Source organism: Camelus bactrianus, chromosome 10 (assembly GCF_048773025.1).
Source record: "Camelus bactrianus isolate YW-2024 breed Bactrian camel chromosome 10, ASM4877302v1, whole genome shotgun sequence".
In the NCBI taxonomy this organism is placed as follows: domain Eukaryota; kingdom Metazoa; phylum Chordata; class Mammalia; order Artiodactyla; family Camelidae; genus Camelus; species Camelus bactrianus.
In genome coordinates this window covers 55,822,021-55,849,566 of record NC_133548.1, presented here as the reverse complement: position 1 = coordinate 55,849,566, position 27,546 = coordinate 55,822,021, and the positions used below count along the sequence as shown (strand labels likewise).

Sequence of the window (27,546 nt, the reverse complement as noted above, 5' to 3'; positions counted from 1 at the left end):
GTTATATTTCCCGTAGCTTATGTTTTATACAGAGTAGTCTGTACCTCTTGATCCCCTACTCCTACCTTGCCCCTCCCCGCTTCCCTCTCCCTACTGGTAACAAGTTCTCTATATTTATGAGTCGTTTTTTGTTGTATTCACTAGTTTGTTTTATTTTTTAGTCTACATATGAGATATACAATATTTGTTAAATTTTTAATATATAATTTTTTTCTCCCCAAACCTTGTTTTATTTTTAGCTGAATAACTAATTACTTTGTTGTATATTTAACAGGACATGAAAGTTGGAAGTTTTAAGTAGGTAAGTTATGTTGAAATCAGAGGACACTTTAAAGAGAATATAAAAAATGAAATTTGTAGATTTTAGGTAATACAATATTCCTTATTCTCACAAACTTCAACTCTTACTTCAGAAGACAGTGTTCTATCTTCTCTGAAGTTTCCTTCAGCTTTCCTTGCTCTACTTTCTCTTATAGAATAATAGTTCTAGTTCCTAATGGTATGTGTTGACTTAGTCCATTTTCTTAGGGGATTAAAATTAAGTGTTGCTGATTTCTAGATCAGTTGTCAGATCTGTTTATTAGAATTAACTGTTGGGGCTTTTTGTTAATTGAGGTGTAATTGATATGAAACATTGGCTTCAGCTGTAACTGTAGAGCTTCTTAAATATTAGGTGTGTATGAATGCCAGTCTACTAAATGAGAGCGGGGAGATAAGCAGTCTGTTCTTAGAATTCACTGTGTGATTCTAATGCACAACCTAATTTGGGGACCACACATCAAAATCACTACCAGACATCTACCTCAAAGAAAAACTAGGAATTGAATTCTCAATTTCAACTGTAAATACCTGTGACCATCTCAGAAAAAATACTGTTCCTCCTCCATTCGAACTCATTCTTCTTGTGCTATTGATAGTGTCTCATTCCAGTTCTGAGACTGGCCTATCAGCCATCTCTCTTCAATCTCTTTCCCCAGTGAGCTGCTTTTAACATAAATGCTAACATCTCTCCTATTTGTCTAACTGAAATTAAATCTCTTCAGTTCGCCTCTCACGCATACTCAACTGTTCCTCAGTCAATAGGGATATTTCTCAGTCTTTCTGTATTTTCTTGACTTTGTTGACTACCCATTCTTTGAAAAGCATACTTTTCCCATTGCCAGTTGTCCTGTTTTACTTCTTTTGTGCCAATTTCTCACTTTCCCACCTAAGAGTCTTTAAATGTTTGTTTTTCACACCCTCCTTGTCCTTGGCCCTCTTCCTCTATACAGATACTCTTGGTACATTTGTAGGTTTGAATGGCATCTTTCTCTTGATGGTGACACACTTTTAAGCATTTGATAAAAGCTGTGGATGGTCTCCCCAAAAAAGACAAAACAGAAGTTTTGCCTGCATTTTTATTAGATTTAGACCCCAGCATTTCTTCCATGAAATTGTTCATGTATACTCTTAAGTTCAGCTGTCACATAATGTGTTTATATTTCTCAAATCCAGTGGACACCAGTTTTCTTACTGGACCTTTCTATAGCATTTGGTAATCTTTTTATATTTTTATTCACTTGATTCTTAAAAAAAAAAAAAGCCAACCTTAGATAAAAATAGGGTATCACTTCTGTTTAAAATTTCCAGTGGTTCCTGTGGTCATCAGTGTAATACAAACTCCTCCTTAGCATGACCAAGAAGACTCTTCATAATCTATTCAATGTTACTGGGTTTTAACCAAGTAAAAACTAGTTTTTCAAGCCTTCATATTTGCTGCTCATCCTCCCACTCTCCCACCAATGTGGACTCCACTTCAAGTTATCTTCTAAGACTTAAATATCACCTCTGTAAAGTCTTCCCTTAACCCACCTCGAGGTAGTTTGGTGTGCCTATTTCTATCTGGCATTTCTCTCAGGGTATTTTTGTAAATTGCGGTGGAATAAAGTGAAGCAAAGCCAGGTTCACATTCTTGTTCTACAACTTTTTAAGTGAATGATTCAATTTCATCTGTAAACTGGGGATACCACCTACCATTTAGGGTTATTTGTAAGTTTCAGAGAAAATACATGTAAAGAGTTTGCCAGTGCCTACTACACAGTAAGTTAAATGCTCAACACATTGACTTTCATTGTTTTATATGCCTATCTCCTCCAGTAGATGGCAGAAAAGATTATTCTTGCATTTCAGAGTACGGGGCTCATAGCAGATGCTTCATTCATGTTTTAATGAACAGAGTGATGAAAGACAGGAAAAAGGTCTCTTTCTAAAAGCCATTCAAGAAATAAAGAGATACAAACTGGAGTTTCTTCATCATTCTATTTATTACATGTATGAATATTAACATCTCATGGCATCCATCTAATTCAATCAAAACCAACAAAGGAAAAAAGGTTAACCATGTTTCAAATTAACATTCTTACAGATCCCCCTGTAACTTAAAATAGAAATATGTTCATCTGCATTAAATTGTTTGACAAATTTGAAAAATGTCATTAAAAAAAAATCACCTTTAGTACTTAAATATATTTGTTAATCATTTGATGGCATCAGTGTCCAAGTTCAATAAAAGTTGCTTCATTAGGTACTTTTCAAAAATGGACATCTGGATGGTTCTTTATAGTTGGAGATAGATATATGCAAATATGTCCTATTTTGTTTTAAAAATTTTTTCAAATCTGGCTTTTCAATTTGAGAAAAGTCCTGCAGTGCTCTCACAACCCCCTTTTAAAGGATAAAACTCAGACTTCGCTTCTTTGATCAAGGGAAGCTACTAGAAAAAAACCTTATGTTGAGGTTGCTGTTTAATTCCATTTTCACCCAATAAAAAGTACAGAAACACTGTCTTTATTTGATGGTGTGCATAAATATTACACTCCATGGATAGCAAAAATATTTTTTATTTATAATTTACAGTTTCACAAGTGAAAATCGTACATTTTTACACATACAATTTCATTTTGTTAAATTTGCACACATCTACAGAACTTTCACACGACAAGCACCTGAAACTGTGCAGGCAGTAGGAAATGCAAATACTAAAATGTATTTATTAACCAAATGATAGCTGAAGGCCCTGCCTCAGCTGGACAATTTATATAGATATATGTCTATATATACATAAAAAATTCTTCACCTTCTAGATCCAACAGCAGCTCTTTTTTTTTTTTTTAAAGAAAAACATACCTTTCTCATTTTATTTAAACTGACTCAACTGTATCATTTTCTATTTTAATTTCAGTGGGTGTTGCTATGCTTTCCTCTGTACAAGCTGGTGGAGTATCAATTCGTTCTTCCTTAACTTTGGGACTTTCACAAGGTTCCTGCAATTCATTTTTGACAATGTTCAACATAATGTTCAAAGGATTTTCAACTGGTGTCTTGCTGGGAGACGGTGTACAATCAAATGAAGATGTCTACAAGATGAAAAACCCTTTTAAGTACTGATTAAAGTTCAAAAGTATCACATTAAGTGACAGGTTTATAAGCCCCTCCTATGGGCAAAAACACATATACCAAATGCAACTGAAAAACCTGCTTTCCCACAAAACATGTCATAAAGGCAGCCAATGAATAAAACGTATATTGAGCACTTGATACAGACTCAGCAGTGAGCTAAGGTAAGAAAAGCGGTAACCAACAGAAGGCCAAACAAATTGATTAACTGATTAGGCATGTTTCTCTATTTAAAACCCCAATATCTGGATGATAACCCCAATATACATATTCTGAGATTTGTGACTCCTAATTTCAAATAGTCTTGAGGATTTTAAAATCCCTACAAACCATCAAATCATCCTACAAAGTCTAGTCTTTTGATGACCTAAGTATCTTTCAAACTGCCCCTTGAACTTGTAGAACAAATATTCTTTTCAAAGTTCATCTATTCCATTGTTTGGTTTAAAAAAAAGTGATCACTTTACAAATATGAAAATTTGAATTTTGAAGGTAAACAGACTGATGTCTTTTTCAGATTTCATTTATGATCATTTAAAAATTATTCCTATATTACATGGCTGACTGGAATATGTAAAGAAAAAAAAGTAAATGCTACCCGTAACTTTTAGAAAATTATTTCCATCATGAACCTTCTCATCTTTAGTTTTCCTCATATTTCTCTAGGCCTAGTGCTCTAGTAGAAGATATCATCAGGATTCAAATAAACAGAGTGCAAGGAATGATACAAAAATCTCAAAATTTAAATTAGATCGTATCAACCCAGCACCAGTATTTACTGAACAACCTAAACACTACATCAAAACTAAAACAGCTCAACATGTCTAGATTAAAGTAACAATGTTGCTCTGATGCAAAAAATAACTGAAAATAAAATTTATTAAAATAAATGAGAACAAACAGCAGCCAAAAAGAACTTACATTTTGATAATCTTCATAACATGATGGATGATAAATCTGAAGCAAAAACAAAAAAGTGAGTAAGTATTCACATGCATATTCATTTCTAATGGACTATTCTGATACGATTTTCTTTTTGGAAAGGCAATGAAAATCATCTGGTCATAAAAATGAATAGAAACAAAATTTCATCCTGATTTCTCTTGGAAGTTCCTTTATGTATTTAAGTAGACAACATGGTTTGTTTTCAAGACAAATAGTTTTGGTGGTGAAATATAAATTCAGAATCAAAGTAGTGTAGTTAGGCAGAAAGAAGACGAACAAGGCTCAGAAGACCTTGTCCTGGATTTATCATTTACTAGTTATGCAACCTCTTATATAAAATATGAATACAGGACCAGATGACTGCTAAAATCCCTTCCAACTCAAACACTCTGACTCTCTAAAATTCAGTACTTTAGAAATACCTTTTGTATTAAAAACCAAAAAAACCAAAAACAATTAACATTTTTCTTTCAAAGTGGTGAACTACCCATACAAAAAACCAAAACTATCTTAACACCTCCTTATAAAGTAAAGAACTGAAAATTACCTTTCCATCTACTCTAATAGCATTTTTTAAATGCCATTCCTCCTCCTCTTCATCCCAGTACTGTTCAAATTGTTCTTGACAAATTTCACAACTCTAAAATAGAATCATATAAAATTAAATTTATGTAGCAGAACACATTTAATCCCCTTAAATAAAAATACATAAACATTTTGTTAAGTGGAGAAAGGAATTTAAGAGTTTTCTGAAAATTTAACACTATTCAAATACATGACACAAAATAAAAGTCTAAGGATTTCGTATTCTTCCATGCAAAAATAGTTAACATTTCACTGCTCTTGTTCACTGGTAATTATGTAATAACTACAGTGGTTATGAAATCCAAAGCCAGATCATAAGATTGAAACTGTAAAGCTTAAGAAATCTTAAAATCATTAAAAGAGGGAGGTAAATAAAGTTATATGTTGATGATTATTTCCTTAAAGAGGGAGGAAATTTAACATTTTTCTTTTACCTCAACTGCCCCAGCTGGTCCAGCAGGTACACTTTGGAACTCCTTTTCTTTAGCAGCCTCCTGAGTTTTGAGCACAACTTCTTCATGCACCTTTTCAAAAAATTGGCTCTTTGCACGTTCTTCCAAGTCAGCTATTTCCTCAAATTCTATCCAGTCCTTAAAAAGAGTTAATTAAAAGAATATATTCATTTGTTTCTGAACTTTTGCTGCACACCATCAATATAATCCCGTTTAAAGGTAAGGGTACATTCTTCTATGATATCCTTTACTATTAATTATCTAAAATTATACCTTCTTTTTGAGCTCCAAAGTAGTAGACAACATAAAGCAATTAATGAATAGTTAAGATCTTCATGTTAACTTTCCATTACCTCTAGAGTTACAACTATTAAAGTAAACAAGATAAATTTCATGTACAATTTTTTACAAAAAAAAATCAGTCATAGAACCTTGGAATTGTGTTCTAATCAACAAAAAGCAAATATATACTCCTCAAATTTATTTTTTAACTAGTTAGCACTCAGCAATTATTTAAATACACTTTAAATACACTTATAGAATGATATAATTTAAAGGCTAAAAGATAGTTTAGAGGCACATGTATTACTTACTGTTAAACTGTAGTACCAACGTCTGTGAGTGACTTTTCTGCTAACATCTTTTTCAGTTCTATTTTGCCGATAATGCCAGTCCAAGTGATCTGCATATACATCTGTCTGTGATGTTGTAAACCTCATTCCACAAGAGTAACACTGAATACCAGTGTACAGTCGATTTATAACACTATCATAACGTCTATTTTGAAAAATACAGAAATAATCCTTAGTTTTGATTAGGTGGCTTAATGGCCTTTAAAAAAAAAGGCAGCTATAAATACTTCAGATTTCCATATTTTAATAATGGTGAAGCCATTATTATGTAACAAAATAATGTTTCAGCTAAGAGCTGGCTAAAAGAGTTCATATCCAAAGACCACTATTATTCTCTAATAGTGTATCACTGACTCTCTTTATCCTAACTTTGGTTAATTTTGGAACATGAAGTCTACTCTCTTAACAACAGACCTGACCCAGTTACTTATTTCCTTCTAGGTAATAATGGAATGATCATCTGCCAACTAATAAGGCAACAGTTGGCCTGTTCTTAGATTAATGTCAACATCAAGGTGGATATGGCATTACAATTAGATTTCACATCTCCAGAGATCTTTAAAGTTCTAATAACTCAACTTTACCACACTGGTCTAAAGAATAGTGAAAGAGGTACAGAAGAAGTAATAGTATGAATAACTAAAAAGAAAAATTAGAAGACTAATGAGAAACTGAGGTCAACAATAATCAGTTTTTTTACTTCTGGGCTCCCTGTTTGGAAAGAGATAGTTATGCAGATCAAGGAAGTGAACAAAAAGGACAAGTTATTAACTCCAAAATTTTTTTTAGTGTGTATAAAGACAAAAGCACAATACAGTAGTATTTTGTATACCTGAAAACAAAATAAATATTTCGAGTCATAGTACTGATACTGAATAGTGATTTAATGAAAAATGGTTTTATAACTATATGAAGGAGAGCTGATAGGACAGTCAAAGAGCTAGCTAAATCTTCACTTTCAGAAAGTCAAGCGACTGTCTAAATGGGATAAATCAAGAAATGTATTAAATCAGAAGACTATGTATCTTTTAAGAAACGAAGAAGTAAGTACCAGAAACCATAGTTAAAAGAGCTAGAGAAAAAAATGGTGCCTTTGAGTAAAGAGCAGTACTAGGAGAAAAGAATGCCATCTTTTATTATAAGCCTTTCTTGTAAGACTTACATTATAAAGTTTTAAATTAACTATGTGAAAGTATCACTTTGAAAAAAATTGCCTTTAAAAGGCTGAAACCCATTAGTTCTGTTTTTTTTTTATAAAATAATCATAAGGATGTAATGAATCCATAAAGCAACTTTAAATGTTTTTTATATAATATAGGCAATAAAAATTTGTGAAAATATATGCACCAAATGTTAACAGTGGTTATCAGTGAAGTGGGAATTGTAGGAATTTTCTTGATTTTATTTATTTGTATTTTCTATAAAATGAAAATGCTAATTTTTTAAATACTAGACTACAAAAATCTCATTTTCTTAACTTCAAAAGCATAGGAATATCAATACAGGGAAAAAAAAGATTAAGAAAAAATAAAGATAAAAAGGAAGACATATGAGTGATTATCAATACCTAATACTTAACTCCCTATACTTGCTATACCAAACAGCGATAATAAAAAATAGAAATACTGGGACAGACTTTTGGCCTAAATACTTGTACAGCAGACATATCTGAAAAGGGATTTAAGTTTATGTTATGTATATTTCACTACATTAAAAAAGAGAAAACAGGCTTCCTTAATTTTAAAAACAGTGAGAAGGGTAAAACAAATAGCACTGATGATGATGTCCACTGTATTAAAGTCACTGTCCCTTTTATCTTAGAAAATTAGGAAGAAAATTAGATTACATACTGTTTCAATTCTTCGATTGTAAAATTGGTAAGATCTGGAACATCCTGATCTTCATTTTGATCTTCCTCCTCCTCAGCAGGGGGCTGAGCAGCAACTTCATTTACTTCTTCAATTGAAAAGAGAAACATAAATTTCTCAACACCGGTTTCCATGTATTCTTTATACGGAAACACTATAGTGTTATAAGCATATAGAGAGCCCCATCTCATCTATTCAGTGCTTCTGATCTTAGGTTTACTAGTCAAGGAACCTAAGAAATTCTTTACTTTGATAAGGGATATTAGGTCTGATCTCTTAAAAGTCAATCTTTATGAAATTTTATTTCATCAATATTCAAACAATTTTTTGAAAGCTAAAATAGTATAGAATAACTAGAGAAAAGTCTGTACATGGTGTCTGTAGGAATGTTAGTTAAATGAAACAATGTCAACTCTTACAGTAACAGTGTACTGTTAAACACGTAACAGTTCCATGTTAGAAAATTTTTTAAATTTCATTATAAACGAGTTATACTTCATTTCAAAAATAAAAAAAATCTAAGAATTCAATTATTGTAAGAACTTTTATCATAGAATACATCATTATATCATACATCTTTATAACTTAATGAAGCTTTGTGTAGATGAATTATAGAACCATACTTACGTGTTGTAGCTGAATCAGGCTGGGACAATTTGAGAATTCCTGTTTTCAGCAGTTTTGAAAATAATTCATTTACATCCACCTGACTGAGATGATTATCAGGATATGCCTTAGGAAGGGCTCCTTTAAAAAAAATAACACTCTTAAAATCAAAGTAGAACTTAAAGATGCAAATTATACTAAGCATTTTTAAAGCTTTCTTCAGAATGTCCTATAAACATTAAATTTGATAAATCTTGTTATGATGAGTGCAATTATCAATAGCTCCCAAAAATGAACTTTGCATTTAGGTAAGCAATCATCACCTCTTAAAAATATATTCTAGGACAAATAATGAAAACAACTAATACTTTATAAGGACATATGTATTATCTTAAAAAAAAAAAATATTATTCATTGTTGCCCAATTAACCATGCCAAAGAAAAGCAGAATACAGAGGGCAGAGAGCTTCCTGCTCCCTTCCGTGCAATGAAGCACCACCTCTGGGTCGAACTTTTCACCCTTCTAATTATCTATTCCTCATCTTCTAACCATATTGAGAAAGATAGTTTTGTGTAGATAAAGTAGATTACTATCCCTCAGCCCAGATTTCTAGGGGAAAAAAGTACCCAAAGCATAAGTATTCCTGCCAAGTCCCCCTTGCCTCCCATGACTACCCAGGGAAACTAATAAAGGCAAATGAACCATGTGGCTCAGAAGTATACCTGCTCCTCTGACCTTTGCTGAATTACTGCCTGTGCAAAGCAGCTCAGGCTACTGATGAACAGGTGTCAGGCTTACTAAAGCTTCAATAATTTGAATAAATGAGACAAGGATAACAATCTTCTTAAATTCACCCATGAAGAATCAACCCAATTAAATATTTTGCTAAACATTAATCTAATAATTATAATTGTTTAACTCAACTATAAAAACAGTATTTTAACATATTTGTATGTCACTACTATGCATCTTACCACTAAAAGGTTCTAAACCACTAAAAATTCCTCTTAATGGCAGAAAGGTCCTGAACCACTAAAAATTCCTAATGGCAGAAATTTGCACCCACAATACAATACATAATCCTAGCCCTTAACCATTGCCTACTCTTTATACTTAGCACAGTGCCTTGTATACAGTAGGCTAATAAATGTTTGAAATGTCTGAATACATGAATTAATAAATCAACCTCAATAGTCAATTACAACAGCCATTTCATAATAGTTTAACCTTCACATTTCATTAGAATTAACTATTTATATGTCTAAGAGTCATAACGAACTAATCACATGTCTGCACACAGCCAAGTTTAGTGAACAAGAACATGAAATATGGACCCAGACTCCTGGTATTCTAACTAGAAATTACACTTTCTAGTTCTGTGACATGATCAAGTTGCTTATCTGTGCCTCAGTTTTCTTGATCTGTAAAAGGACAGTAATAATTGTTCTTATCTAAGGTTGTTATCAGGATTAAATGAATATTTGTAAGGCACAGAGGTGTTTGGCAGTATATATAATATTCGTTTAAAAAAAAAAAAAACAGTCCAAGTAAAATAAGTCAGACAGAAAAAGGCAAATACTGTATGATTTCACTTGTACATGGAATCTAAAAAGTACAACAAACTAGTGAATATAACAAAAAAGAAGCCAACTCACAGATACAGAGAACAAACTAGTGGTTACCAGTGGGGAGAGAGAAGGGGAAAGGGGTAAGGGGCAATACAGGGATAGGGGATTAAGAGGTACAAACTATTATGTATAAAATAAGCTATAAGGATATACTGTACAACACAGGGAATATAGTCAGTATTTTATAGTAACCATAAATGGAGTATAACTTTTAAAAATTGTGAATCATATTATACATTTATAACATACAATTTAAAAAAACACTGAAGAAAAATAAAAAAAAAAAAGCTTAGACATACTCAGATTTGATTTGATTTTCTATGCATTTAAAAACAGGAAGAGGTGATTTCAGAACAGATTTGGAATTTCATACTTGGGCACCCAGTGTTGGTATCTAGCTTATCCAAGGATATAAATAAATGAATAGTTGTTTCAAAAAAAAAAAAAAAAAAAGCACACAATAGTCCATAGATCCTGCTACACTATAAAGCTCTTAGAAGGACAAATCTTACTAAAGTCATCCTAGCACAATGCCTAGCATATAGCAAATGATCAATATTTGTTTGGATGAATAAATGAACATGAGTATATTTACTACTAGGAAAAGGGTGTTTTTACTTTCATTTTTGAGGAAAAACCTTGAGAAAAGCTGAATACAAAACAATGAATACTTTTCATATCTCTTTAAGAATAAGTAAAACCTGAAGAAGGCAGGCATACCTAACATCTCATTTAATACCTTCAACGCAGGAAATAAGATGTGACTTCCTCTGTGACATTGCTATGCCCCGTATACACAAGCACCCCAAGGTTGTGAAAGCAGAAAAATATTCCCAAGTTTTGTATTTTATCTCATACAAAAAAGAGCAAAATTTGCAGTTGTTGCACACCACCTCATGCTATCAACCCCAATACAAGTCCTCTACTAGACAAGAAAAACTGAATTCTAAAGGAAAATACACCAACATAGCACAAGTTACAAAGTACTTTCGCATATACTATCTCATTTGATTCTCCAAAACAAAAAAATTCCCAGGCAAGTACTGACTTTTACGATATCCTTTCTACAGAGGGAAAACTGAACCCCAAAGGATATTTGCTTATATCCTGCCCACCTATAAAGTAGCAGAGTGGAGATTCTAACCCTGGTCTTGTGACTTTAGACCTCAAATTCTTTCCTTGTCTTTTCATTATAGTGAAAACAAAAAATATGAAAAATATTAATCCTAATTGTCAGTCTAGAAATTAAAAACAAAATGTTTTCAAATTAATTTGAGTGAATTTCTTGTGATGATACAGTTTAAGAACAAATGCATAAACTAGTGCTTGGCTAGGACTTCCACAGTTACTCCTAAATTTTTGAAAAACTCCCTAACTTTGTAAATAAACTGAACAGAGCCACACTAGAGCATGCTTCCAAAGATGGTAATGATTCAGAAATAAAGCAAGTAGCAAGTATCACTTCAATTTGGTTGAGCTAGTTCTCAATACAGTGACTCTGCAGTAATTTTAATTTATATAGTTCTCATTTTTCACATATTAAAACTAAAATTTATTTTTAAAGACCTCATATCTACTATACTGTATCCATAACAATATTGTTATGCCTCACCCCACAGGTGCTTATCAGGGGCATCTGGCTAGAAGATCAGAAGTGGATTTTTTTTACTTCTCTTTTAACATGTTGTATACAATTATTTTAGTGCCCAAAAAGACATATGAATGAATCAGCTTACAAGGTGATGTCCCCAGTATTCACTTAATGTATACCGGATCACCAAACACAAAACAAAAACTCAGGATATTAAATAACTGAGATTTCTAAGCTTTGTCATTGATTTCATTTTACCTCAACACAAATGTTGCATTCCTATCCCACCCTCCAGCTTCCACTCAATAGGTCTCCTTCCCTTTTTTCGGTCTACACATCCTGGCTAACCATTTCCAGTTGTAAAGAGGATCAGTGTGACTACACATCAACTATGTAAATAAACTCAGAAAAGGAACAAAACGTTCTAGCCAGACTAAATTTCTCTAAATTGCATATGCCCTCTAAAAATTGTCATTTTCTAAAATTGACAAGGTAGCTATTCAATCAAACAATAACTGTCTTTTGAAAAACACAAAGTTTAGAAAGTACATACCTGAAGGATTCTGAACAAATGCTCCAGGATTTTGTGGATGAACTGGTAAAAATTGTTGTCCCTGGCCAAATGCTACTGGCTGAGCAACACCAGTCAGAACCTTGAAGAGAAGGATTGTTTTAAGTAAAACTTTTACATTCAAATTACATTAATATATTCACAGATATCATAAGACCTAGTTTCTATCATAATAAAGATTTACAAGTGTAACCAAAGATTTACAAGTGTAACCTATCAGGGTCACTTCACTTCTAGGCTTTCTATAAAAATGAACAATAATACCTTCCCTTATCTTTTTCACACAATTATAAGGAACTGAGAATAGATGTGAAGTTTCTTTGAAAAGTTTACGATACCATGCAAATGTAACATAGCCAACAACCAGCTGTCTGACCTTACACAAATCACTTTAGCTTGCCTATGTTTCCCCTTATTATACAAATAGAAAACTGACATCCAGAGATGTGACCTATACACAATCGTAACAGATGTCAAAAGCCTGCTTTAATTAGCAATCTGAACTTCTTTATGATCATCCTGCTCGGCCAAACTCTGGGTTACAAAGTAGACTGTAAACGATGTTAAGGGAATGTTAAAGAATAAAACAGTCATGAAACATGTACCGCACAGGCATACAAATATTGTATTTGTAGTGAAGGGTGAGACTGGACTTCTACAAATTGCTATGTAAACAAATATTCATTTATAGGGCTTGTTCAGTATCCAACGAATTTCAGTGAATTTTCAGTGGTATGCATACATAATAAAAACTCCATCAATTCTGTATAAGTCTAAGTCCCATTCCAGAGTATCTTGTCAATTACAGAATCATTTCTTTTAAGAACATAGCAACAGAGTAAATGTAACTAAGCAGGCCAACTTCCTCAAACCACTGGGTATTAACAGAAGACTGCCTTTTATCAATAACGTTTATAACATGCTTTTAAAACCTTTCTTCATGTTTTACACTTTCTTCCATGCAATGTTAGTAGTATAGAATGAATTAGTCCTAGAAAGAAAGACTCAGCACCTGGAAAAAAGTAAATTTAGCCTAGGAAAAAAAGTAAATTTGCCTAGTAAATTCAGCAGGTAAGCAAAAGTAGTTGTTAATATTAATTAAATCACAAATTATAAGCATGTTGTTTTAACATTTCAATATGCATTTAAAAATGTATACAGAATAAGTGCAAAAAAATAGCAACAAGTGACTACACATTTGTTGAGGTGATCTAATGAATATATTTAGAAGAGAAGTTGGAAGTTTGCTGTGTTGGCATTAACATCAAACAACTGTATTTGACTGGAATGATGGAAAAAAGTGGTGGAAAGTTAGGAAAAGAGGAAGAAGAAGAACCACAGACTATAAAAGCATGGGCAATTTGATTTTCTTATTTTTTGCTTAACTCAAGCTGAGGAAGTTCTTAAAGAACAGTCTATAAAATCAGCTGCTTTAAAACTTATCAAGGTTCAACAGTTGTACAATGTAGCAGAGGTCTATGAAACATGCACAATTTTATCACACTTTACTATCTTTGAAGCAAAACAAAACAAAACAAAAAACCATAATGGGGAGGCTATGCATGTGTGAAGGCAAGGGGTATATGGGAAACCCTCAATTTTGCTGTGAGCCTAAAACTACTCTACTCTAAAAAACTTAAGTCTATTTTTAAAAAAAAATGATTGGGGGAAGGAGGAGATTGAGATTTACAGAATTCTCTAGATCCTGGAAGAACTAAGATCAATTTTGGATTTAAATAGCAAATTTCAGCCCCAAATGACTCTTAACCTACACATCCCTAGCAAATGGGTTTTGGTTTTTTTTTAAGTACATTAAAAACTTTCCAAAAAAAAAATTTTTTTATCAAAAAGAATTTAAATTTTTAAAAAAACCTTTCCAACCTATATAATAAACTATCTCCTGAAAACCTTCCCCCAACACTAGAAACATTAAAAATGGTTCATATCTGCATACAACATAATTTTAAAATAACTGTAACAGACTTACCTGTTGAGATGCCTGAATATTTCCTACTGTTATTGGAGCAGGTAAATTGCCAAAGTTTCCAAATTGAGAACTCTGAAGATTCTTCTCATCAAAATAGTGTCCAGAAGCTCTGTTAAGGGGATTCGAGAAATTCTGGTTTCCAGGGCCATGTGGTCCATTAAAATTTGGTCCTTGAGGTGAATCAAATATTTGTTCATGTCTTTGGAACTGTAGTCCTTGGGATGGGGCATTAAAAGCATTGCCAGGTGGATCATTATATGGACCAGTCTGATTGAAAGATACTGATTCAAGCCTTTGTGAAGGATGATTGTCAAATCGTGTGCCTTGAAGACCAAGAGGAATATCGAACCTTGATGCTTGCTGGTGTTGTGGCCCATCAAATCTCTGAGGTACACCATCAAATCTTGGTTGAACCTGCTGTCCAGGTGGTCCATCAAATCTCTGTGGGCCTGGCTGACCAGTTCTTTCAAATCTAGGACCTGGCTGACCATGTAATCCATCAAATCTTGGCAACAGCGATGGCTGACCTGGCTGCCCATCAAACCTTAAAGCATGACAACCTTCAAATCTTGGACCACCTTGACCCAGAGGTCCTTCAATTCTCAGGCCACCTCCTGGTACAGAAGGACCGTCAAACCTCATTCCACCTCCTTGTTGGACTAAAGGTCCTTCAAACCTGATCCCAACCCCTGGTTGACCATGTGGACCCTCAAACCTAAGGTTGCCACCAAGCTGATTATGTTGGCCTTCAAACCTCATACCAGCTACTGACTGACCATGGGGGCCCTCAAACCTCATTCCAACTCCCTGCTGTAGCAAAGGGCCCTCAAATCTGATCCCACCAGATGGCTGACCATGAGGTCCATCAAACCTAAGTGCAGCCCCTGACGGACCATGACCTCCCTCAAATCTAAGCCCACCTACAGGCTGACCTCGGGGACTATCAAATCTAAGCCCACCCACGGGCTGACCATGAGGTCCATCAAACCTCATACCACCCACAGGTTGACCCCGATGTCCCTCAAACCTGAGACCACCCACAGGCTGGCCCCCTGGTCCTTCAAATCGCAAACCACCTGCAGACCCCTCAAACCTCAGACCGGGAGAACCTTCAAACCGAAAACCTCCTCCTGCTTGACCAATTGGCCCCTCAAACCGCAGAGGTGTCCCTACTGGTCCTGGAGGACCTTCAAATCTCAAAGGACAACCACCTCCTAGCTGGCCTTGTGGTCCTTCAAATCTCAAAGGGCCACCTCCCCCCATTTGTCCTGGTGACCCATCAAACCGAAGAGAACCTGGTGTAGGAGGTCCATCAATTCTAGGGCTTAATTTATTAGGTCCTTCAAAAATCATCTTGGCTGGGCCATCTCTTGCTACTGATGGCCTACTAGGTCCATCATATAATGGTCTGTCTTCAGCTAAAGCCGTAAGTCGTTGATTTGTATCAAGGCCGGCAAATCTTGATGCTGGGCTATCTACAAATGGTTTATCTGAATCTTCATATCTAGGTCGCTTAAGTGGAAAACGATCATTGAACGGTGATCTCTGCTCTTCTCGTACACCTTTTAAAAAGAAAAAAAATTTATTTTCCCTGAATCTGAATATATATCAAATGATCTTAAAATCTTTTTTCTATATTTCATAAAACATCCATAACTATCTGACTTTATTAGAGGGGAGGGAAAAGAAAGCATCAAGCAGCAAGTAAGAGAATGCCCTCCAGAGTCATACAAACCTGGGTTTAAAAAAAAAGAAAATCCCCATTCGGTCAACTTACTAATTATTTGACTTCAAGAACAAGTTATTTAACCTCTCTGGTCTTGTTTCCTATCTGTAAAACGGGGATATTACACATTTCATTGGGTTGTTGTGAGGATTAAGTCAGAGTACACATGTAAGTACCTGACACACAGTTGGCCTTATAAATATTAGCTCCCTTCCCTTCCCTATGAGGGAAAAAAGAAACAAAACAAACAAAAACCAGTAGCCTGAACAGTCACAAATATCCATCCCCACTTAGCTTGTTCATTTTCCCTTCACTGCTGTGTGATTCAATAGGCATAATCTGATTTAACTTTTTCTACCTTTAGCAGAGACTTGCTCGTCATGTCTTCTCCGGCCCTCATGGGGTGAAAGATTCTCAGCATAAGTACGACTCCCAGATATAGGAGAAAGACGTCTTGCTCTTTCACTAAATTGTTCTTTTCTGTCAAACTGTGCTCCACTATTCCTACTTGCATGTTTACTTTTGGATGGCTCACATTCTATTCCAGACAACAAGGCATCAGTCAAAGGGTAGTCAAAAATATCAGGATCTAAGAGATCAAGTCTTGGAAATGAATGCTGAACCTGTGTCCTTTTCAGTTTTGCTTTATGTTCATAGTAGGTTAATTCAGCATCAGACAAAAGAGGTTTCTTTTTTAATCCACCTTTATTTTCTTCTGTAGGACTATCCCGTACATTGCATCTATGTTTACCTTCTTGATACTGAAATAGCTGTCGAATTTGATGCACAACAACAAGGAACTCATCCTGTGTAATTTCACCAGATGCTAAACGTTCACTCGTCTGCATAGGGGTGATAAAAGGAAATCAAATATTTTAAATATAAAAAATACTTACAAAATAAGACTTACAGATAAAAGGAGAATAACGACTATATGGGGAGCACAGTAGCTACCTTTTGAAGTAATTCTCTTTTGCTTGCAAGAGTTAACTCTTTAGGAATCTGAAGATTGGCATCTACACTTAATCGATGCTGCTGCTTTGGGGCTCGAGGTGACAAGATTCCTTTAGTGCTTGACCAGCTCTCCCTATGCCTTAGATGAGGAGCTTTACTATGTTCATCACCCTGTTGTAAACTGAAACCATAAAAGCAATGTTACTTCATAAAAAAAAAGTTTAAATACACCAGGACCTTATTTAAGGATCCTTAATAGGATCTGGTTAAAATGAATATATGTAACCATAAAAGTTAGTTAAATGATTAAGAGCATAAGATCTGAAGTCAGGAAAATCAGACATGAATTCTGATTCTTGCATGCCTTGGATGTGCCGCCTTAGGTGGATTAGTTAACCTTTCTAAACTTTACAGTTTCCTTATCTGTAAAATAGCAATAGCAATAATAATGGTCCTTAACCCATGGAATTGTAAAAATTAAATGGTAAAAAAGTACTAATTATAGCACCCAATAAACATTATTCAGTTTTTATATTAGCACTGTATTTTTAAATGTATATATTATTCTACTTAATTAAAAATGTTAACATCCTACCTTTTATTCTCTTCCCAACCAGACTTCCATCGTTTGGTAGACTTGGAACTTTGCCAATTTTCTACATTCTCCTTTGGTTCAGTGCCTGATTTTGTAGAATGCTGATTTGCAGTTTCTTGCGGTCGGTCCTCTTCAGTCTTTTTTATTCGCCTTGGATCTCGAACATCTTGTTTAGTACTTCTCTTCGTATTTCTTTCTTCCCTGGAAGGTGGAGTAAACTCTTCCATATGTGACTGCTTAACTCCCGACTGGCGAATCTTCCCAGCTTTGGGTGTTGAGGTTGGAGACATACTCCTTTGCCTTCGTTTGGGTGACCGCCTATCTCTTCTCTTGGGAGAATGTATAATCGGTGAGCGGGACTTGGGTGATCGTGATCTTGATCGCTTTCTAGTACTTGATCTTGCTGGTTTTGTCCCCTGTTTTTCCGAATCTTCCGTTATTGTATCCTGTTTCTGTACAATGCCATTTATGATTTTATTTCTACTTCCTACCAGTCTATGTTCAGATGATTTCATGTGCTCATCTTTATCCTTTTTTTCTGTAGTTTTTCTCTTCTCTTTTATATCATCATCTTTGCTATCAGTCTTATCCTGAAGATGTTTTTTCAATCTTGGATCTCTCTTGCTTATATCAGACACCCTTGTGCTTTCAGATTCTTGATTTTTTAAGTCTTTTGTGTGGGATAATTTGTTTTTCAAAGGTGATGGTGATTTAGATTTAGATTTGGATTTAGAATCTAATTGGTCGAGTTCTTTCTTGGTTATTTTTTCACCTGATTTATTTTTTTCTTGTTTGGATGAATTTAATTTTTCAGAGGGTACAGTTTTACTTGTCTTAGTATCAGACTGGTTCAGTGTGTTCATTAGGAATTCTTTCCTGTGACTCTGATCTTTTCCATGAGAAGAATGCTGACTCATCCTATTAAGACGGGGATCCCGGTTAGTTCCCTTCAAATCCTGAATTTGTAAGGATGGACCTGGACGACTTTTCTCGGGTTGCACAGGAACTTGATGGGGAGCTTTAACTGCCATAGGGGGAATTTGTGAAACATGTAATTTGGACGGTGCAGATCCAGGACCTAAGTTGGATGTCTCCTGCTGAACACTAAGAGAAACTGCCTGAAATGCAAAATAAATGTTCATGTTAAAACTGTAAAATATGCAGATTATTTGTCAAGAAATTGAAAACTAAAGAATGTAATGCTTTATTCAATAAATCTACTTATTCAATACTGTATTTATAGTGTATACTTCTACCATTAAAGATTGAAATGAGAAAAGTCATGTACATACATGGTCTGTTATTTCTTACTAGTCCTCTACTTTTTGTAACTTCGATAAGATGAAGAAAAATTCCTCCTTCTTCCTAATTATTCAGAATTCTGAGCCAGACTGATACTAAGAAACTACTAAACAAATCACTGCACTCCAGCTGCACAGGAGTCAAGGTCATTCCAACTGAATTCTATGTCAGTAAATTTAGTTCTTCTCAAAATGGTACTGATAATGAACTCATAAAATTCTGCCTTCCTGTACTCCTTCACTCTCAGGGAAGGTCAAGTGCTAAAGAAAATAACTTACTGTAAGGTCATTCATGCACAGAACTATGTAATCTTCCTGGCCTCCTTAATTTTGTGATGGCTTTTTTCTTTTCTTTTTTTTTTTTTAGGCTTCTAAGCTTCCTGCTAAGGATTTCTGCTAATAAAGTATAAGCTCATAAAATATTAAAGACTAGGCATAAACATTTGCCACAACATACCTACCATCTTGGGACTGATATTAAGTCCACATGATATAATTTTTAACAAAATTTAAGGTGCTATCTCATAAGATAGCTATCTCACAAAAACTATTTCAAAGAAAATAGTGCACAGTTTATATTCAAGTGAGTTTTACAATAAGGATACAAAAATTTGGACTAATAAATACACCATAATTTGCAAAATATGTGAAAGTAGAAAAATATATTAGTAAGAGTAACATGTTAATACAATTCAAATACAAAATAATTCCTTCTCCATCAGAAAACAGGTTTAAAGTATTTAAAATGCCAAATCTCCTCTACTTACCAGTTGTGCCTTAGCTTGCTCTAGCTCAAGCTCCAGCTTCTTCTGCTGAAGTTCTAACAACTGCTTTTGTTTTGCCAGTAACTGCTGCCTTATTAGTTGCTCTTGGGTTAGATTCTTTTGTATATCCGGAACAATTGGAGGAGTGGAGATGCTAGGGGAACTGACCACTGTGCCAGGTGTTGAAGACTCTTCAGGCTACAAGAAAAAATAATTTGTTAAAAAAAAAAAATTCACAGCTATAAAGGAAGCTAAGGGGGAACTAAAAATTATCAACTTATCTCTTACTACTATCCATAGTCTTAGATAGTCAATCATGTTTAAAAGCACACAGAAAATGTTGGGGAATTTAAAAACCAAGATAAATATATTACATAAAACCTAAGCAAGAATAGTTATAATGCACTGTGAACCTTGCAGGGGGTTAGTTAACTAAACTAATTCAGTACAGCGTATTCTTGAGACATTTTTCTGGGAAGAAATTTTACAGAAGTAAAAATTTGACAGTTAAAACTATTAGTTATATACAATACTTGTTAAAACTTACCGATTTATTTAAAAATTTAGGATTCACATGGATGCTAGATGTATTCACATTGGGGGGTAGAGGTTTAATAGGCCAAGCAGGATCTAACGAATTGACTCTGACATCCAAGGCATAAAGTTTCTTCAAAGGGAATATTTCATCCCATGTGGAACGTAATTTAAATAAACTTTTTCTAGTATTTTCATCCACCTAGAACAACAGAACAATTCTATGGCTTGTTAAGTTACTATAGAATGTTTTTTACATATTAAAGTACAAAGCTCCAAAAATCTTCTACTTCACATATAGCACACAAACTACTCATTCATAAATATATACAACAGTAATAATTTATTAAACATCTACTTGTTTGCAGATGTAAAGAAATTTCTCTGTCCAAAAAAAACTAGACAAAGTCAAGTCATTATTACGTAGCCTTCATGAAAGCAAACAAGTAGACAAGTCTGTATTTTTAAAAGAACAACAAACACGCTTCCAAATTTTAGGGCTTGATATAGTTATTTCTAATATTACTCTTACTCTGGACAAATATTCAACAGAAAATAGTTTACCTGATGGCTTAAATTTTTAAAGCTATTTACATGTAGTACAAAATTAAAGAAAATTATCTCATTAACTGATCTTCCACAACACAATATGGTTGGTACCTAGGAAGAAGCTATTTTGGGTATGGAAGGCAGCTGAATAACTGAAATTCACAAAATCTTGCCCACTGATGAGCTTTAGTTTTATGCCACTTATCTGCTCATGCTTGTTATGGGCATAACAACAACAGTACTTTTTAAATCAGCCATCAGAGAAATCTCGTACTTGGAAAAACTGAATTCTTAACTTTAGAATAATAAAATCTTGACTATAGTCAAGTTTTTAGATAATATTTACTACAAGTTCATTCTCATCACCTGCAGTGTTAAGGCCCAGGTAGATTTAGTAAAAGTATGCTACCAAACACCCAAATGAATTTGACATACTGAAATCAAGAAATTGGTTTAGCACCCTAATTTCTATAATGCAAAGTTGGCTTCTCCTTCTCCAGTCTCAGGTAAGCAGTATTTTATCAAAGGTCTACCATACACTATTAGCAAGCTCCATAACACAATTTGAAACACAGCTTTCCAAATTTCTTCTGCATATACTTACTTAGCAGTATTTCTTTTCTCTAAGAGCTTAAAGGGAAAAAATTACTCAAGTAGCAACTACACATTTTCTGTTCTAATGAACAAATTAAATTGATAATGAGAGTTCTTTCAAAATAATCCCAATTCTCCAAGTCTGACAACTGTTAAGATTTCTCCAGACACAAAAGGTACATCTACTAAGATATAAGAACCACCAATTTTTTGTTAGGAAACAATCTTCAAACCCAAATAAATGCCCTTTTGCTCAGCGTGAAAGATTAGACCTGACAGGAAGAGAATTACTTCAGCAAATCCTTTGTCTTCCTCAAGATAATACTGTATTAACCAAACTACCAGACACAATGTTATAGAAGGAATTTATAATCTCTAGGTATAGAAACTAATAAGCCTTTCTTCTAAACACTAAGAGGCGCCAGGGTTGGGGGTAAGTATTTCCAAAATAACCTAAAGCAATTAACTGATCCACCATTAACACATATCTAGAACATTCATATAAAATATACTTGGACAAAGTAACAAGAGGAAACATTTCCAGAAAAAAAGTGTCACAAAAGTTTCAGGCATCAATCACAGGTTGAGACACACTACCAGATTCTTTTTTGGTTTTTGTTTTTTGAAGATAGAAATAGTCAACATTCTAACACCAGAAACCCAAACAATGAAATTTGGAGTACTCTTGATAGCTTCAGATCTGTTTGCCCATATCCTATTGACTAAACAGATCTTCAATCAAATGAACAAATTCAATCCAAAAAAATTCTAAAAGCAAATCCACCTACTCTTGAATGGATAATGTAAAACACCTAGAATCTGCTTTAAACATAAAATACTAACTTAAGCATGGTAAATGTTTAAGAGAATAAAACATTTCACCACCCAAGAAAACCCAACACAAAGGCAAGTATTTATTTAATCAGGGAACATTTTTTAAAAATTCAAATGTTTCTAAATGTATATATACCTTTTCAAACACACAAATAAATGTTGCAACTAGATTTTTAGTAAAGGCAGTGAGATACTCTCTTCCAACATTTTTCACGATAGAATCCATAAGGTACATAACAGGAAGCTTCTCTGAGGAAGGAGCCTGAAGTAATAAAAAGAAACTGAGAAGTTTAGTATAATGAATTGCCACCAAAGAAATTACTTTTAAAAGTGAGTTTTTAACCTATAATACAGACCTCTATTTTGTGGATATTAAATACTTTTGAGTCAATTAACTTTATGAAAATTAAGTGTTCAAGTTCTCACCTTACAACGAATGACCTTTAGTTGAGCACACAAAATAAGCTCAGAATTACCAGGAAGAAAAACAGAGTCTCTAGTACATTCATTCAAGTCAATGGATTTGTCAGGTCCATATAGTCAAAAAAAAACAAAAACAAAAAAACCTGTGTTTTAAGTGACCAAAACAAGGGACAGGGTATTTTCTGTAATCCAAGTGTAAGATTTGTGACCCACATTAACTTATGATGAATTGTGCCTATCCTCAATGAAACAAAGTTTCCAGACCTCTGGCAGAAACCCTAATTTCCATAGGCATATTTTATATGTTAAAGTCTACGAGGCCTTTGTTACCTGTAACATCATTAGGATTATTTCTCTATAATCCAATGAACAAAGTACACTTCACATATGAAGTTAATGGCAAAAAAACACTTTTAAACTTGCACAGGAACATGCAGGAAGGTGCAAGTTGTTACTTATACAAGAAAAACTGGATGGAGCAGCCGCTGAGTCATGTAAATCAGGTTGAACTTGACTCTGGAAACCAGGATTTGTCCTGAAGATTTTCTTCACAGCACAGACTCTCCGTCGAAACACTTTTCCTCTGACACGCACAAACCAGGGGTTCTAAATTTGTGCAGAGCCAGTGTGATGATGCCGATACAGGTGGCCCTTTCCAAAGGAAAGAAATGTGGCCCCAGCTCAACTGGAATGCCTACCCATTACTGGCTTTTAGAAGGCACAGCAAGTTTCCAGAAAGCATCAGCAGGTTCACAGACTTGTTGAGGAGCATTAAGACACACCATATAAACCGTTAACTCCCACTCCACAGGAACACCCATGATTTAAAAACAAAAACAGAATTATCCCCATTTACCCTTCCCATGTGTATAGGAACCTTAACCCTAAAACAATTTGCCCATAGCTACCTGTAGCTAGGGTAGACACAGTTCTGCAGTACACAATGCCATCTTATTTCACAAAACCAATTGCCCATACAAGTGTGTGGAAGTGCTCTTGCTTCTGATAACACCTTTACAACCAAAGTTGACTAAGGAAACCTCTGAATAACTTAAAATTTTCTTTTACAGTACTATCTTAAAAAAGGGTTTCACAAGGCCATTGCATGTGGGTAAACTATTAAGTACCAACATGTCAACTGCTTCATTGCTGTGTCTTCATCTTACCATGTCATGTTTTATACCATTTTAGTTATTGTTGTACTTATGAAAATAAACAGGCTCTCTTTAAAACCAAAATCTGTTCAGTAGGCTAACTTTTTATTGTACAAGTGAATCCTTATATGTAATATTTTTTCGCTACTGCTGCCTCATGGGAGGGGTCAAGTTAAGTGTGAATTCTTAAGTTTAGTAATGCTGAGACGCTAGAGGGTAAGGACACAAGCATTCACCTCCAGAAACACAAAACCAAGCCAGTTTGCTACCAAATGACAGAAAATCCCTCCCCTCACCCTCACCCCCAACCCTGATTAAGGTATTTCCCCAAAGTGACTTTTACATCTTTTCCTCAATCTGGCTTTACAAAATTACCAGAAAGCGTGTGCCAAAAAAATTTCAGCTGTCTTTCATCAGCAAATAGTCTAACTATTTTCGCCACTCTGTGTAGCCATACATAAATACAAACTTTAGTGTGGTCACTATAGTCAGCATTTAGTTTTCATTTCTCGAAGGTCTTCTGGATCCATTAAAAACCAGCAAGGAAACAGGTCTTTTGAGTGACAACCTAAACTGCTAAAATTTTAGGCTCTGTGGAATATTAGTAATCCCAAAAAACACTAGGTAGGATTTTAAAAATCGATGTTATTTTTTTTAAAAAACGGCAATGCAGTTGTTTTTTTTTTAAAGGCATTTAATGTTAAGCCTTTAACAAGACAAAAACTAAGTTTTCACGTCCAACATGTTTGCGGTATCAATAAAAAGGATGTTGAGTATGAGAAATGCTTCCTCTTTAAATCTCATACTTTAAAAAAAGAACAATAGCTGTTTCACACAGACATTCACAGGAAAAGGTGAATGAGGACTTGTATTTTAGCTGTCAGACAGCATGACAAACTTGTTGGGCCTTTTAAAGAAAAACAAACCTTACTTTCTGTCCTCTTTAAGGCATGAAAGGACCACCTGAAACCGTGTATCTTGTGAACAGATTTACCCAAAAGAGTGGATGGAACCTAAAGAATGAACCCAAGTCACTTAAAGACTTTTGTTAAAAACACACAACCACGTAGATAAAAATAAGTCTTGGAAACAAATTCTACACCTTACAAAGGTAAATAAAAAAGACAAATACATATTTTATATGTTTTATTCACAAATTTTATAATACCAGTCACACATTTCAAAACCATTTATTAAAGTCAGACCACTCAGTTTTACACTAGACAGAAACCGCCTCTAAACAATATATATTGGTGGTTGTTGTTAAAGTGGCCTTTTAAAAGGGGTTCACTCTGCTAAAAGGAGGCTCATCCTGGTAATTTCAATCACTAACAACTAGAAAAAAACTAAACCATAAGTACAAACTTGAAAAATAACTTAAAATGAAGTACTGGGAAGCCATTAAAACTCAATATGATAACTAAATTTAACAGTAACTTTACTTAAATGACATATCGCTCCCACATGAATCCACAGAAGAGGAGGACTACAGGGAAATAAAGGGTGGCAGAGGACCACTGCTGTCAAGGGGTGAAGCAAAGCACGTCTTCACTCTCAGGGAAGGGAGGAAAAAAAGAGAAAAGGAAGAGGAGGAGGGACTGAACTTTTTCAAAAAAAAAACTACAAGTACTTGTTACCCAGTGGGCCAGTTCTCCACCTACAGGTTGGATAAGATCTCCTCCCCACCCCACCCCCAAACCCCACCCTTACCCCCAGTTTCCCGTATTTGGGGGGCAAGTTAGACCCTCCGATAGGAGAAGAAGAGTTACATCTAGCCGCCCCCACCCCAAAACGGGGCTGACGGGTGTGAGCAGCTGCCTGGCTGGCAGGGAATGGATTCTCCTCTCTTCCCTTTCGCATCATGTGCTTTTCAGGCGCCATGTTGGGCTCCTAACAGGCGGCTGCTCCACTCGGGGCCAGTGCCCTGTTCCCACCCACCAACAGCTCGCTCCCAGGTCCCCCTTCACCTCCTTCCAACCCACAGAGCACAATTACCCAAAAGGGTACGGGGGCCGGGCGGGGAGGGGGGGCAAACGGGGGAGGAACCACTCCCCACCTTCCCAGGAGATTAAAATGGCTTTAACTCTTACTTCCCCACACCACAAACTGCCTTTAGGTCTCCCCCTCCCCAAAGGGCTCCATTATTCAAAGCGTGTGTGTCGGGATACACGATGCGGTGGCCTAAATAGGGAGCTGGTAAGCGGAAGTGGGACTCCACCCTTTAACCTCCCCACTCCCTCCAAGAGAGGCCCACGCTCGAAGCCTGGGCCAAGGACCGAGCCTGAGTTGGGGTGGGGGTTGGAGAGGAGGAACACTGTCCCCCTTCGGATGGAAGCGAGACCTGGGATGAGGCTGACACTAAAATCAGGGAGTATTAGAAGAATAGGAGGCTGCGGGGTGTATAAAAACCTTGGCGGTTTGGGCCTCGATGAGAGAGACGATCTCCTTGGCGAAGGGCAGGTTCTCCTCGGCTAGAATGGTCAGCATATTGATGTGCGGTTTGCTATTGAAGGTCAGGTCTTCGAGTGATGACTGATAATCCCGACAGGCGTCCTCCCGGGCCCCCGCAGTACCGGCCTCGGCCGGCGTCTGCTCTGACATTGCGCCGCGGCCCCCCTCCGAGGTCCGCCGCAGCTGAAGCTGAAGCCGCTCTCGTTACCCCGCCTCCCTTCCGACTCCTCTTCCTCTCCCCGGGTCGCTCGCGGCTCCGGCTTCACCACATGCTGACCGCGGAGGGGGGTTGGGGGACGACACAGGGGGAACCTCGGGTTTGAAACGCCGCCGTCTCACGGGTGATCTCCGTCCACTTCCAGCCGCCACAGAAGCTTCTTTCTCCACAGACACAAAATGGCGGCGGCAGTGGCGGCTCCAGCTCCGAAAATGTCTGTGTTCCCAACCGCTGCGTCGTGCGAAATGAGCTAGGGGAGGGGAAATGTGCTGTAAAAGGGCGGGGCCGTTGATAAAGCCCGACGTGATTGGCTCGCCCGCTAACGTCACAAGCCCCCGCTCCCGGACCTTCCGCTGAACCTCCCGACACCTCCTTCTTCTCGGGATCCTACCCGGGCTTTCGCAATACCTACTGCCCGGAGGTGGGGTGGAAAAGACGGCCCCTTTCATTGGCCGATTCATAAGGGACTGTTCGGTCATTTGTTACCATAACAACCCACTCGGAGAGGCCAATAGGCCTGGGGGAGGCTGTTCCCGCGACCCAACCCAACCAGTTTAAGGGGAAAGCTCAGCCGTCCCTGCTTCGTCCCACCCTCTGCAAAGTCTTAGCCGCTGAGCGGCCCCGTCAATCATGCCCTCTTCCGCCTTCCTCGGCGGCCGCGCTGGGGTTGGGGGCTAAGCCGAGCGGGGCTTCGGGCCGCCGGCCCCACCTTGTTTTCGTCTCAGGTGCTCCCGAAAGCCTGGGCGGGTCGAGCCGCCGCGGCCGACTGCCCCTCCCGGAACTGAGACCCGGAGGAGGGACCGGGCTTCACCCCGACCTCGGCAAGAGCACTGGAGTCTGCTCCAGCACGCTGATTCCCACTTCCACAAACAAAAACATCTAGGCCGGCTTTCTTGAGTTGAACCCTTAGGAAAATGCGTTTATTTATGGGTGGGTGTGTGTGTGTGTGTGTGTGTGTGTGTGTGTGTGTGTACCCTTAGGAAAATGCGTTTATTTATGGGTGTGTGTGTGTGTGTACCCTTAGGAAAATGCGTTTATTTATGGGGGGGGCGGTGTGCCCGCGCGTGTAAGAGAAAGGCTTTTTCTATAAGGAATTTGGAGGAGATTCTTTGGGAAGCCCACTCGGATCTCTAGGAAAGGTTTCTCACA

The 27,546-nt window shown here is 36.3% G+C and overlaps 1 protein-coding gene across 2 annotated transcripts; it reads right to left on the bottom strand.

Annotated features, from left to right (window-relative positions):
* Positions 1-2,279: 2,279 nt before the first annotated feature.
* Positions 2,280-26,647, bottom strand: PCF11 (PCF11 cleavage and polyadenylation factor subunit). 2 transcript variants are annotated; one of them, XM_045508994.2, is made up of 16 exons: positions 26,139-26,647; positions 22,289-22,414; positions 20,189-20,377; positions 19,645-19,839; positions 17,577-18,694; positions 16,982-17,162; positions 16,386-16,869; positions 14,302-15,863; positions 12,297-12,396; positions 8,545-8,664; positions 7,900-8,005; positions 6,011-6,194; positions 5,400-5,555; positions 4,928-5,020; positions 4,357-4,392; positions 2,280-3,395 (listed from the first exon to the last, which is right to left on the bottom strand). In XM_045508994.2, the coding sequence occupies exons 1-16, from the start codon at positions 26,328-26,330 to the stop codon at positions 3,180-3,182; spliced, it is 5,058 nt and encodes a 1,685-aa protein (XP_045364950.2). In that variant the 5' UTR covers positions 26,331-26,647; the 3' UTR covers positions 2,280-3,179. The 2 variants fall into 2 exon arrangements, with proteins under 2 accessions (XP_045364950.2, XP_074228857.1); XM_074372756.1 differs by having other exon boundaries at positions 16,779-16,869.
* Positions 26,648-27,546: the final 899 nt, after the last annotated feature.

Excerpts from the sequence above, each read along its gene's own strand:
- PCF11 (XM_045508994.2), bottom strand. The coding sequence starts at position 26,330 with ATGTCAGAGCAGACGCCGGCCGAGGCCGGTACTGCGGGGGCCCGGGAG. Across the intron at positions 17,163-17,576 it reads GGTTGGGAAGAGAATAAAAG|TTTACAACAGGGTGATGAAC; the intron begins GTAGGATGTTAA and ends TTATGGTTTCAG. Across the intron at positions 8,665-12,296 it reads ATTTGTTCAGAATCCTTCAG|GAGCCCTTCCTAAGGCATAT; the intron begins GTATGTACTTTC and ends TTTTTTTTAAAG.